Source organism: Camelus ferus, chromosome 3 (genome assembly GCF_009834535.1).
Source record: "Camelus ferus isolate YT-003-E chromosome 3, BCGSAC_Cfer_1.0, whole genome shotgun sequence".
Lineage (NCBI taxonomy): Eukaryota > Metazoa > Chordata > Mammalia > Artiodactyla > Camelidae > Camelus > Camelus ferus.
This window is the reverse complement of record NC_045698.1, coordinates 87,595,300-87,608,042: the sequence shown is the minus strand read 5'-3', so window position 1 is coordinate 87,608,042 and position 12,743 is coordinate 87,595,300. Positions and strand designations below refer to the sequence as shown.

Below are 12,743 nucleotides of genomic sequence, written 5' to 3'. Positions count from 1 at the left end.
CACTTTTAGATACCTGTTTTCATATCATTCGTTCTTTGAAATTAATGATTATTCCTAGCATTGAAAGTCTAAGAAAAAAGATCAAAAGCCTTGAGGAGGCTCAAGACCCTCAAAAAGCCTGTATATAGTGTTTTTGTTGTTGTTTTGTTTTAATAAAAACTTAACTTAAAAATCTATTTGGGCATTAGGATCATACAGTCACAAGCCTGCAAGACAGACCTGCCTCAAGTTGAATTTCATGTTGCAGCATTAGAGAAAATAGTGTTCAAGGAAAGCATCAATATCATATACAACTCATTGTTCATACAAAAGGATGTAAAACCCAATTGAAAATCTCTCTTAAGGTTTCCTAAGAGAACTTAAACAACAATGACAACAAAGGATGTGTGTGGTACCCAGAGCTTATTTGCTTCTTTGACCAAGATTGCTAGTCAGATTCTGCTCATGGGGAGGCATTTGAGCCCAGATGGAGACTGATTTACTAGGTTTTTTCCCCTTCCCCCATTTTTTTAACAACAAAATTAGTCACTTTTATTGAAAACAAGCATCACAAATAAGTGTGCAAAATTAAATTTCATGATAAAATACATAATAAGTAGCATGTATACTTTACATTGAAATCCACATATTAAGTTACTTGATTACATGACAGTAAAAGAACTGGCAAAACCGAACGTGCTGCTTCAGATTTTAAATGTTTGCAGTCTGAAACCAAAACCATAAAATTAAGTTTAAAGTGAATTTAGGAAAGTTAAATGTATACCTGAAGTAGTACTACCAAGGTAAAGCCCATAACCTACTTTAGTTACCAAATGTTAAAAAATATTTTATGGGGAGTTGCGATGCAAGTAGAAATCACCCAGTATTTCATTTCTGGGGAATCCCTCTTGTTATTTAGTTTTCTTTAGTCTAGGGTGGCTTCTGGATTTACACAGCATTTTATTCTGTTCAACAGCAGCCTCTTGGCTTTGATTGTGCAGTCAGTACTCTGCCCTCATTTTTCTTCTGTCAGTAAACTACCTCTCTGGAATGACTGCCTGGCAAACAAATTGGGTCACACATGCTTGTCTGTAAAACCGACAGCACATCACATCCTCCATGCAACGTTGCGCAGATCAACCGTGTCAGAGGCCCAGCATTATCACGTGATTGTTGTCCTTAGTTCCGTGTTTAGCAAGAAATGACTTAATTTCCAGTGGGTGAGTTTAACCCTTAAATGGAAATTTGCCACAGCCTTAAAAATGAGGGGCTATGCAGTGGAAGAGATGCAGATTGCTCACTCACTGCTGTTCTCTCCTGGAGTAGCCAGCAGAACTGATTAATGCTGAGAATCTAGGAAATTTCTTATACCCCCCACCCCCACCCCTCCAACAGCTGACTGGCTCGCACAGACTTCCTAAATGGGCATTCACTAATAATAGCATTTTAACAAGTCCAGGGCTGATAGGGAGGCAGAGCAGAACCTGTGAATATCTATTTTTTTGAAAGGACAGCTGCAAGGGTTAGAGTCCTTGTTCTGCATTCAATCTAAAATAGCCCATTCACACTTCAATCTTTAAATAGAGAATAAATGTCAATTTCATAAAGTTTTGTTCTGGGTTCAACACACAGTCTTCCTCTCATCCAAGGCCAACCCGGCTGAGTGCCTAACTTGGCAACAGCCTTTGACATAGCGTCCTTCCTCTGTGGGCCAACCAGCCATTTAGCGGCAAGACTCTTAAATTCTAGCATGAGCGGAAAGAGATTTGCCTTTGGAATAGATACGTGTTCTTGATATTGATCTTCCTGCCTTGTCCATAATGTTTCTGCCTTAGTCACTATCATGGTGTCTTCATCTCATAATATTTCTGATCAAGGAGCTCGTGTCACAGCAAAAGAATTTCAGCAGAGGCCCAGTGCCCACAGAATCTACTGGTTTTTACCACATAGTCCATCACTCAGAAGCTGCTGGCTTAATAAGACAATGGCATGGTCTACTGAAGGCCCTGTTCGACTACCTGTTAGGAGAGCACCCTGAAAGCATGGGGTTCTATCTTACAGGATGCAGTAGATGCTATAAAGCAGAAACCGACATATGTGTGCCTCTGCTGTAGGCATGGATCCAAGAGTCAAAGTTGGAGGTGAGAGTGGATCCTTCGCTATTACAACTAATAACCCACTTGTGGAATTCTTGCTTCCCATCCCTGCAGTTTTGAGCTCTGCTTGTTTAGAGGTTTTGGTTCCCAACATACATATGTTTCCATTGAACTGGAAACTAAGACTGCCTGATACCTGTTTTGAACTATTAATGTAATTGAACCAACAGGCAACCAACAACTGCAACAGCAGCAGCAGCAACAACAACAAAGGTGGGGGGAGGAAGAAGAAAGAAAAGAAAGGCCCTGAGAATTCAGACCCTGCAGGAATAAAGGTTTGGGTTACTTCACCAGGTAAAGAATTGTGACCAGTTCTTCTGGAGAGCAAAGATGAAATGGGTAGTAGAAGATGGAAGATGGAAGAAGATTATGAATACACCTTTCTGATTAGTTACAGAAATGAAGACTATAGCAGGTGTGCATATTTTCTTGCTTTGTGTGTGTGTGATTGTATGTGCGTGCATTTGTGTGGTATGTATATTGTAAATGTATGTATAGTAACAATTTTCTTCTTTTCTCTTTATTCCCTTTAATACTCTATATCAGTTTTGTTGGAAGCTAACTTTACAGTTTAGTCACTAGGGAATGGAATAGTCAGATGGCACTGTGACCAAATTTGAGGAATAATTAACAATAATTAGTTGCATTAATTTATTTTATTTTATTGTAATTCAAACTTTTGGAGGAGCTTTGAAATAATTATTTTTCTGTTCTTGGTCCAGTTACATAAAGAAATGGCCCCTCAAGTTACAAGACAAGAAGACAGGGCCAGGCACCAGGGAGAGGAGAAGGAGGTGGCTGGCAGGGCTGGAGGCCTGGGAGCCACGGTCCACTCCTGGGGGCGGGGGTTGGGACAGGATTGCTTCTGCCCGCTTCAGGTACTCTCTTCCTCAACCGTCCCTGTGGTCAGGGAATGGGTCACTGCGGTCTTCCTGAAGCAGGATGTGCAGCCATCCCAGTAGCCCTGCAGGGCTGGGTGCCTGCCTTCTCCCGCAGGGCCTGGGTGAGGAGCTCTGTGGCTCAGCTCAGATAGGCAGGGCGGGTCCTCGCTCCTCTTCCTCTTCCTGCCCTCCTGGCTCCCAAGGTTTCAGGTCTAGCCTTTCAAACTGCTTGCATGGCTGCCAGCTCACCCAGGCCGGTAGGACTGAGGCCAGCACCTTCTTCCTTGGAGAAGGGGTCCAAGAGGGCAAGCCCAGTCTGGTGAGTGGGCCTCGGCAAGGGCAACTGGATGCCTCCTCTGTGCTCCCACAGTTAAAGAGGAGCTGCAGGGTCTACTGGGCAGCCTCATAAGGCAGGGAATGAGCTCCTGTGGGGGTGATGTGGGGGTCAGAGAGGGTGGCAGGATGTGCAAGTCCTTGGACACCTGGGAGGGCTGGCTCACCTCCCCACCCGCGATGAACTAGAGTTGCGGGCTGTTGCTGAGTGCCGGGATGTGCGCGGTGAAGGGAAGCAAGTCCTCAGCCCCCTTTCGCGACTCCTTGATTGATTAAATGATCCGTAGTCCGGGACCCACAGAACACCTGGGCGCGGGGCGTGGGGAGGAGGAAAGCAGGGGTCTCTGGGAGGAGGCGGAGGCGGAAGAGGTTGCGGTGGGTGTGGGCCGGCGGTGGCCGCGTATTCACACGGCTCGTGCAAGTTGCTGTGTCACAAAGATGGAGACAACGAACGGGACTTTGCATCTCACCATTTTCAGGTGAGGATGAGTATCTTCCTTTGTATGAAGTGTAGTTGCGTTTCGTTAGAAACAGTGGTGTTTCTGGTCGCGTGAGAGCTCACGTTTATATTCATAAGGGATGTGTATGGACGCTGCGTAGCCAACCCAGTGGCTGGTAGCCAGTATTGAAGGGATTCTGTCCCAGCTGGAAGCCGGCGCTTCTAGACTCTGCTTTGTGATGCTAATGTTGAGACTTCAAACCATATTTCTGTTTTGCCAGTTGCTCCCTGTTAGATTCTGCTAACAGGAGGCCTTAGGGAGAGCCCATGAGGCTGGAAGTGGTGAAAGGGATCGCTCGGTCCTGTTCGCCCCCTCAGAACTTCTTAACTTCTTGTTCCATTGAGTGTCCCCCTATCCTCACATCTTCAGCCTGGCAATGGCAGTGCGCTTCTGGAGCGGCAGCTGGATCCAATTTGCAGTTTTCCTAGTTTGCAGAACCAGCCTCTTTACACCCCCTCCGCGACGTCAGTGCCACCTGGTGCCCCCTCTGCCGGGTAGTGGGGGCTGGCTTTCAGCCCCGGGAGCCCCTCCTGAACTTCTAAGCTTTGAAAGTTTCAGCCACTTCTCTCCTGTTCTCCCCACACTTGGGGTTGTTTCCTCCATGGTATCTTAGTGTTCTGTTTCCCCTTTCTGTCAGCAAATTGACAGTTCTTTTTTTCAAGGACTGATTCAGAGTCCTTGACTTTAAAGTTTCTCTGGTGTGGGAATTCTATTTCCATCCAAGATGGAGTAACAGGACTAGATTAGACTTCAGGTGTGTCAAAAGTTGAACAACAGCTGAAGTAAAACCAATAAATCACTGCAGTGATAGAATTTTATCATGCACACACCAAAAAGACAGTTCATGATCCAGGAGCACTCAAACCAAACAAGGAATGAGGCTCTGCTTTGAGGCTCGGGTGTATATTGTTACAGAGCAGCTTACACAGTGGGAAGGCAGTGACTCTTTTTCATAGTGATTGGTTATAATATTTAAATTTTCTTAAATGATAGAACTGGTCAGTGTTGACCTCACATCATCCTTGAGAAACAGTTTAACTTTTGCTTATAATTTCCAGAGGCATAAACAAGAAATGACCCAGGGCAAGTGAGTCTTGTAGAATAAACTAAATTGAGCTTTGCTACTATGACTAAACTTTTTTTGCCTGCTCAAGGAATTTTCAAGGCAATCTAAATTTGTTTTTAACACCTGAAACAAACAAACAAAAATCCAGACAAAATATATAAACAGTATTTTTCAAGACGCTCAAGATCAGGTTATGAAGGACAGTTAAAGCCTGAGAGAAGAGAAACAATTGAGGTGAGCCCTCCGATTGCCCCATCTGACTTCCTGGAGAGAGCGTTCAGGCTGTGGCGCAGGGAGGGAGCCCACGGAGAAGGGGGCTGCAGAGGTGGAGGTGGGAGAAAGCCCAGGTGACTAGAGTTTGCAGAGCAGAGTATTCAGGAGGAGGGAAGCTCTCTTTGAAAGACACGGAGAGTGAAAGGACAGGCCACAGTCTGGGAGAAAGTATTTGCAAATCCCATCTCTGATGAAAGACTTTTATCTAGAATATATAATAAACCCTCAAAGCTCAGTAATAAGGAAATAGTCCAATAAAACAATGGGCAAAAAATGTGAACAGACCCCTTGCCAAAGAAGGTATACAGATGCTGTCAAACAGCACGTGAAAAGATGCTCAACATCAGTAGTCATTAGGGAAACACAACTTACAGCTACAATGAGATACCACAGCACACCTAGAGCGGAAACTCTAAAATTTAAATGACTGATCATATCAAGTTGGTGAGGACAGAGAGGAACTGGCACCTCATACACTGCTGGTGGGAATGTTAGATGGTACACTTCGGAAAAATAGCTTGACAGTTTCTTAACAAGTTAAACATATACCTGCCCTATGACCCAGCCATTCCTCTCATAGGTGTTTACCCAAGAGAAATGAAAGTGTATGTCCAGAAAGAGGCTTGTACAGAAGTGTTCATAGCAGCTTTATTTGTAATAAACAGAAACTAGAAACAGCCTACACGTTCATCCACAGGCTGATGAGTAAACAATTTGCAGTGTATATATACAATGGAATACTGTTCAGAAATAAAAAAGAATAAATTATTGAAAGGGGCAAGAAGTAGATAAATCTGACAAGAATTATTCAGAATGAAAGAATCCAGACAAGAAAATAGATACTGTTTGGTTCCATTAATATAAAATTCTAGAAAATGCAGATATATATAGACAGAAAGCAGATCTGGGGTTGCTTGAGGATGGGGGCTGTCAAGGGGGCACAAGAGAGAACTTGCAGAGGAATTGCTTTTCTGGGTGATGGGTGTGTTTTTAATCTTGAGTCTGGTGATGGTTTCACAAGAACATATTTATGTCAAAAACTACATTTTAAACGTGTGTACATTATTGTATATACATTTTACTTAATAGAGGTGTTAAAGATTAGAAAAAAACAAATCGGAATGCTATTAGGACAATGTTTGTTAGACAAAACTGCAGATACATTTCTTTTGGCAGCTAACAAACCTATCCCTCTCCTATTTCTACTGCTTTGGACTGCACTCTAACTAAAGTAGCTTTCATCCTAGGGCAGGCAATCCCAAGCTCTGAGTTCTGGGGAAGATTTTTGTTACTTCCTACTGGCCCATGCCTGTGCAGACAAGAAGGAATAGGAGGCGCAGTCATAATCTTTGAATGGAGAAGGGGCGAAGGGGTAAAGGGATCAGTGCCTGACCAGGGCCCAAGGATAAGGAAGGACAAGAGCCTGCACTGTGTAGGTCCAGAGATGATGACTATTCATAATTTCACCATTTTAACAAGCATTTTTGTTACTTTGTATTCCCTTCCAGGGATTTGTCCTTAAGGCTGAATATTTTTACCTAGAAGTTACCGTATAATTTTTTGCTCATCCATTTTACTATTATAACATTATATATATCTTTGCTGGTTTAAAAAATGTTCTTTGAGGAAATATTCTTCCCAAGAAGACAGAATTAGACCTAGAGCAGCCACTTAGAAGATTAAAAGCAAACACTGAGAATTTTTCCTTAGCAGGAGCAGCTAAAAGCAAATTCTTTTTTTCTTTTCTTATTTAAAACTTGAGGTATAATTGACATATAACATCATATTAATTTCAGGTGTACAACATAATGATTTAATACTTGTGTATATGCTAAATGATGACCACAGTTAGTCTAGTTAACATCACCATATAGTTACAATTTTTTTCCTTGTAATGAGAACTTTTTAAAGATCTGTTCTCTTAGCAACTTTCAAGTATGCAATACAGTATTATCAACTATAGTCATCATGCTGAACATTACATAACCATGACTTATTTATTTTATAACTGAATGTTTGTACCTTTTTAACCTCTTCACCCATTCCCACCCCTGCCACTTCCACTCCCTGCCTTTTGCAACCACCAAACTATTCTCTGTATCTGTATTGTTGTTACTTTTTTAAGATTCTATATATGTATGAGATCATAGGATATTTCTTTCTCTGTCTGATTTATTCCACTAAGCATAGTGCCCTCAAGGTCTATCCATATTGTCACAAATGGCAAATTTTCATTCTTTTTTATGGCTGAATAATATTCCATTGTGTATATTTTGTGTGTGTGTGTGTATATACATATATATATTTATGTGTGTATGTGTGTGTGTGTGTATATATCTTTATTCATTCATCCATCTATAGACAATTAGGTTGTTTCCCTATCTTGGCTATTGTAAATAATGATGCAGTGAACATGGGGGTGTATATATCTTTTTGAGTTAGTGTTTTCATTTTCTTCAGATAAATACCCAGAAGTGATATTGCTGGATTGTATGGTAGTTCTACTTTTAATTTTTTGAGAAAACTTCATAGTGATTTCCATAGTGGCTGTACCAATTTATATTCCCACCAACAGTGCACAAGGGTTCTCTTTTCTCCATCCTCACCAACATTTGTTATTTCTTTTTCATAACAGCCATTTTAACAGTGTGAAATATGGTTTTGATTTGCATTTCCCTAATGATTAGTGATTTTGAGCATCTTTTCATGTGCCTATTGGCCATCTGTATATCTTCCTTGGAAAAATGTCTGTTCAGATACTCTGCCCATTTTTTAAACAGATTGTTTTTTGTTTTTTGTTTTTTTTTGGCTATTGAATTGTATGAGTTCTTTATATATCATTTATATATATTAATTAGCCCCATCAGATATATGGTTTGCAAATATTTTCTCCTATTCTGTAGGTTGCTTTTTCATTTTGTTTCCTTTGCTAAAAAGCAGAAGCTTTTTGTTTGATATAGTCCCACTTATTTTTGCTTTTAGTATCTTTGCTTGTGATATCAGATCCAAAAAATCATTGCCAAGACTGATGTCAAGGAGTTTACTGCTTATGTTTTTCTTTTAGGAGTTTTGTGGTTTCAGGTCTTAGCTTCAAGTCTTTAATCCATTTTGAGTTAGTTTTTGTGTATGATGTAAGATAGATGTCCAGTTTCATTCTTTTGCATGTGGCTTTCTAGTTTTCCCAACACCATTTATTGATGACGCTGTCCTTTCTCCATTGTATATTCTTGCTTCCTTTGTCATAAATTGACCATATCTGTGTGGGTTTATTTCTGAGCTCTCTGTTCTGTTCCATTGACCTATGTGTCTGTTTTTATGTCAGGATCATTTCTGTTTTGATTCCTATGGCTTGGTAGATAAAGTTTGAAATCAGGGAATGTGTTGCTGCCTCCTTTGTTCCTCTTTCTCAAGTTTGCTTTGTTTGGCTATTTGGGTCTTTTGTGATTTCATACAAATTTTAGGAGTTTGCTCTATTTTTGTGAAAAATGGCATTGTAATTTTGATCAGGATGGCACTGAATCTGCAGATTGCTTTGGGTGAAGCTTAGCATCTGGAAAAAAATGAAAGTGTTATAAACCTAGTGGTCAAAGATGCTCCATTTAATGTCTCATTTTTTTTTTTTAAAGTCAAGAAGTGGTAGTTTCATCATTATTAGCAGGGATAGGTTTAAAAGAAGTGTATGAAAAGAATATTGTATCACTGAGCTCCTTTGTAGGAAGATCCCAAATGACAGAATTAACTGTTACTGATGAGTAGAATTTTGACTTTGAGAAAATGCTTGAGAGCAAAAATCACCTGGGTGCTCCTTAACATGTTAGTGTCCACGACCTTTAGATCACCAGAAACAAATAAATAAGGAAAGTATCAACTGGATTTAACTGTTCAGGATACATAAAGCAAACCAGCATACAACACAGTTCACATCTAAGTGGGAAACTTTCAGTCTGACTCCAGTGAATTTATGAATTGAGATGAGTTGTGGAAGGCAAGGAAAAGGCATTTTAAAAATGTGTCTGGGATGGTTTCAAAGAATTTCATAAATGAATACCTAGGAAATGCCTTGGAGTGTTGGCGGCATGTATTTCGGAAAGTATCTTAGAGGCTTGAGAGGGCAGTAATAATATTTCTCATTTATATTTGTAAGACTCGTAATTTCTGTTTACTAAAATAGAATGTATTTAAAGTTTTGTTTGTTTTTCTGACTCTAGGAAGGTAACATTCAGTTTTAAAGGGCAAGGTGTATGGTAGGCATTTGCTATTGTTTTGGCCACTCGGCATCTGAAACTCCTTCCTGTGTTGGAATTTCCTGCTTTTGTGTCTAGAAGGTGGAGGGTGAAAAATCCTAGATGCTTGCTTTCTCCTTTGTAGTTAATATGCAGACATGTGACCTGCTGTCACCATTCAGATCTACCTGCACTCGATTTTGACTAGGAGCTAGTAACACAAAAATAAAATAGGCAGCAACATCCCCAAAGCAAAAATAATAACTAAATCTAGAAATGATAGTGTTTTCTCTCTTTTTTGGAAGAGTCAGCTGTAGCAGCTGTTGGAAAAAACCTCTAAAAAAAGTGCCTCTTGGTGCAGGACTAGCGGCAGTGTTGTTTATGGGGGGCAGGACAGGGGGAAGTGCAGTTATAAGATCTGATTCCACTTAATATTTTTAATCAATTTATCTGATTAAAAAGTAGCAGCTGGTCATTATACAAAATTTAGGAACTATAGAAAGTTAATGTATATGTGCTTCCGTGTGTGTGTGTGTATGTGTACACACACATGTAGGAGTTTCTTTACTGCATTGGATCATACCCTATAGTTTTATGTTTACTCTTTTAATGCTATTTTCTATGCCATTTTTGGACAATTCTAAATAGTGACATACTTTAACTGCTCAGCTATTGAATAGAGTCTCTAATATTTTGCTGTTAAAGCTTCAAAGAATATTCTTATATATAAATCTTTGACTAGATCTCTGCTTATTCCTTTGGGATACATTCCTGGATAGCAGATTATGAATTCAGTAAAATTTGAAGCTTTTAAAGGCTCTTCATACAGTTGTAAAATTTCTCTCCAGAGGTGGCTGATCCACTGTTGAATCTCTAATGGATTTTAACTATAAAGCACTGACAGAACTTTCATAAGACTGGATTGTCAGACTGCAAACATTTAAAAGAATGAACGTGGTTCCTGTTAGGAGTGTACTACTTGCCTCACATGGCGACGTGCTTTAGAGACATTATCACATTTAATCCTCACAATGGCACTTTCATTGGTACCTTTATCTCATCAATAAAATGGGGGAAAATGACCAGATATTTTGCTTAAGATCACATAACTCATAAAATGACGACTCAGGAATCAAGCATTGGTTTTCTGATTTCAAAGTTCATTTTCATTCCCTTATATCATTGCAACCCAAGACCTTAAATCATTTTGTTTTAAATGAATACTTGGGAGGAAAGATGTATGGGCCAATTGGAAGCAGGAAAAAGGAGGTGAGAAGCAGTTAAAAGGCATGTTGTCTTAGTTAAAGGGATTTACAAACTGACAAAACACAGTGCTGGCTGGGCATTTTAGCCAATGAGCATTTATTCAAAGCCAGGGGTGCACCAGGCACAGTTCTTGTGCAGCAGGCTAGCAAATACAAATGATGTAGCCAATTCACTTGTTAGTTTATCTGATTAAACAAAATACATTTCATAGAAATGATTATAAAATGCATTGTAGATAAACGGAATATCTTTTATATTACAGATCTTAGGGTACCTAAATAATTATTAATAAAAACCAGCCAACCCACATGGTAAATAGAAGTTAGCAAACCACCAGTTACATATTTTAGTCAGCAAAAGAGAAAAACATGCTATCATCATGCTGCACTGGGTTTCAGCATTAATTACGGACATCCTGTTCCGAAATGAACATAGTCCATGTACATTCTTAAAAATTCAATGTTTTTCATCCGGTTTCAAATCAGTATTATACTTTTTGTTTTAAAGATTAGTTCTGGTTTCAAAGTAAGTTTAATTTAGTGCTTTAGTCTCATGTCTCACAGATTCGTGATCTGGGGAGAATCAGTCCTATTAAGTATTAGAGGAACAAAACATAAAACGGGATAGTTTAATCTGCTTTGCTTGATATTTTTGCCAATATTCAACTGAGAAGATACAAGGTGACTTAAACCAGAACATAATAGCAGAAGGAAAAAGACCCCAAAACTAAAAATGTTATTTGTTTGAATCAAATCTATCCGTTAGAGCTTTTTTTTTTTTTCTTCACTTTTTTGGCAAGTCATGGCAAATTCTTTCAAGGACCATATCAAGTTTGTTGGCACATGATATATCCTTTAGTTTGAAGGCTGGTTAAGCGGGCTATACGGGGAGAAGAGGAACGTGGGTAGGACTTAAAAGGCATGGAGTGGAGTGTGTTTGCTGACACAGTCACAATAACCAACTGAATCATACTCATCCAAGAGTGTCCACTGGGCCCTTCCTGAGACCTCCAGAGATGGGTCTGTTTTCTTCAGGCAGCAATACTGAAAATGTCCTCAGAGAGTCAAGGTCCACTTTTATTGCACAGGAACCAAAATTGTCCCCCTTTCCCCCTGTCCTGAGCCAGAGACCTCCAGGGGCAAGCATGGCTGGGGTTGCCCGTCCGCTCGCTCCTCCGGCCAGCAGGGAGCGCTCCACCAGAACACCTCGGGGAGCACCTACTTCAAAGGGAAGTGCGAGGTATTCCATTAGCCCAAGCAGTCTGGCCGGTCAGTCCCCATTCTCAAGTAGCTTTTGTAAGTTGTTTTGTATCTTGAAATAATAAGAGAAAAGCTCCTGTTATTAAATAGAATGGAGTATATTAAGGTCATATTTGCTATGGCCTATATAATGCTTCAGATTAATCTATTCTGCCTTGAATAAAAAGCTACACATGGGTTAAATTTAGACCAAGCAAATAAATGCATTGTCATGGAATAGAATTCTATTTGACAATCCACTTTAAAATGAAAAGAGACAAGGTGAAAAATGAAAGAGTGGAACAAAGATGAAAATGTCAGGAGAGACGAAGAGAAACAGAACAAAAGCTCAGGCAACACCAGGTGTGACCCAGATGCATTCAGTGACAATGGGAAGCTGGTTTTGACAAAGTCCATCTGATGGTCTGAATCAGACAAACACCACAAATAATGAACACCCCCGTCAGATACATTTCCCAGAAGACTGAGAATTTCACAGGGTCAGATACATTTCCCAGAAGACTGAGAATTTCACAGGGACCATGCAATCTTTGGATCTCAAGACCACAGTACAGTGTTGGGGATTGAAAATATGCTTGGTAAATGTTTGTTGGGTAAACGAACTAGGAATTCCCAAGAACCAATATTGTGATGGGAGTAGGGAACCCCGTGGAACAAAAGAAAGAGAACATAGTCTTCTTTTGGAAGGACAGGCACACACAGGGTAAATGAAGAGGAAGAGATCTAATCAGCATGTGCCGGGAACATGTGTGCCCACCATAACCACACACCACCACCCAGGGGCGGGTTTTATACATGAATCAAAGG

General features: G+C 40.1%; 1 protein-coding gene and 1 pseudogene across 6 annotated transcripts in view; both read right to left on the bottom strand.

Moving 5' to 3' along the window:
• Positions 1-2,782: 2,782 nt before the first annotated feature.
• On the bottom strand, positions 2,783-5,525 carry LOC116662690 (annotated as a pseudogene).
• Positions 5,526-10,554: 5,029 nt separating this feature from the next.
• Positions 10,555-12,743, bottom strand: part of GRAMD2B (GRAM domain containing 2B) — a 100,206-nt gene continuing 98,017 nt past the window's right edge. For 5 of the 6 annotated variants that reach the window (XM_032476621.1, XM_032476622.1, XM_014564942.2 and 2 more), the window contains exon 14: positions 10,555-11,988. In XM_032476621.1, the coding sequence (XP_032332512.1) occupies positions 11,947-11,988 (42 nt within the window). In that variant the 3' untranslated portion in view covers positions 10,555-11,946. The remainder of the gene's footprint in view (positions 11,989-12,743) is intronic. The other variant, XM_006191450.3, reaches the window with a different exon arrangement.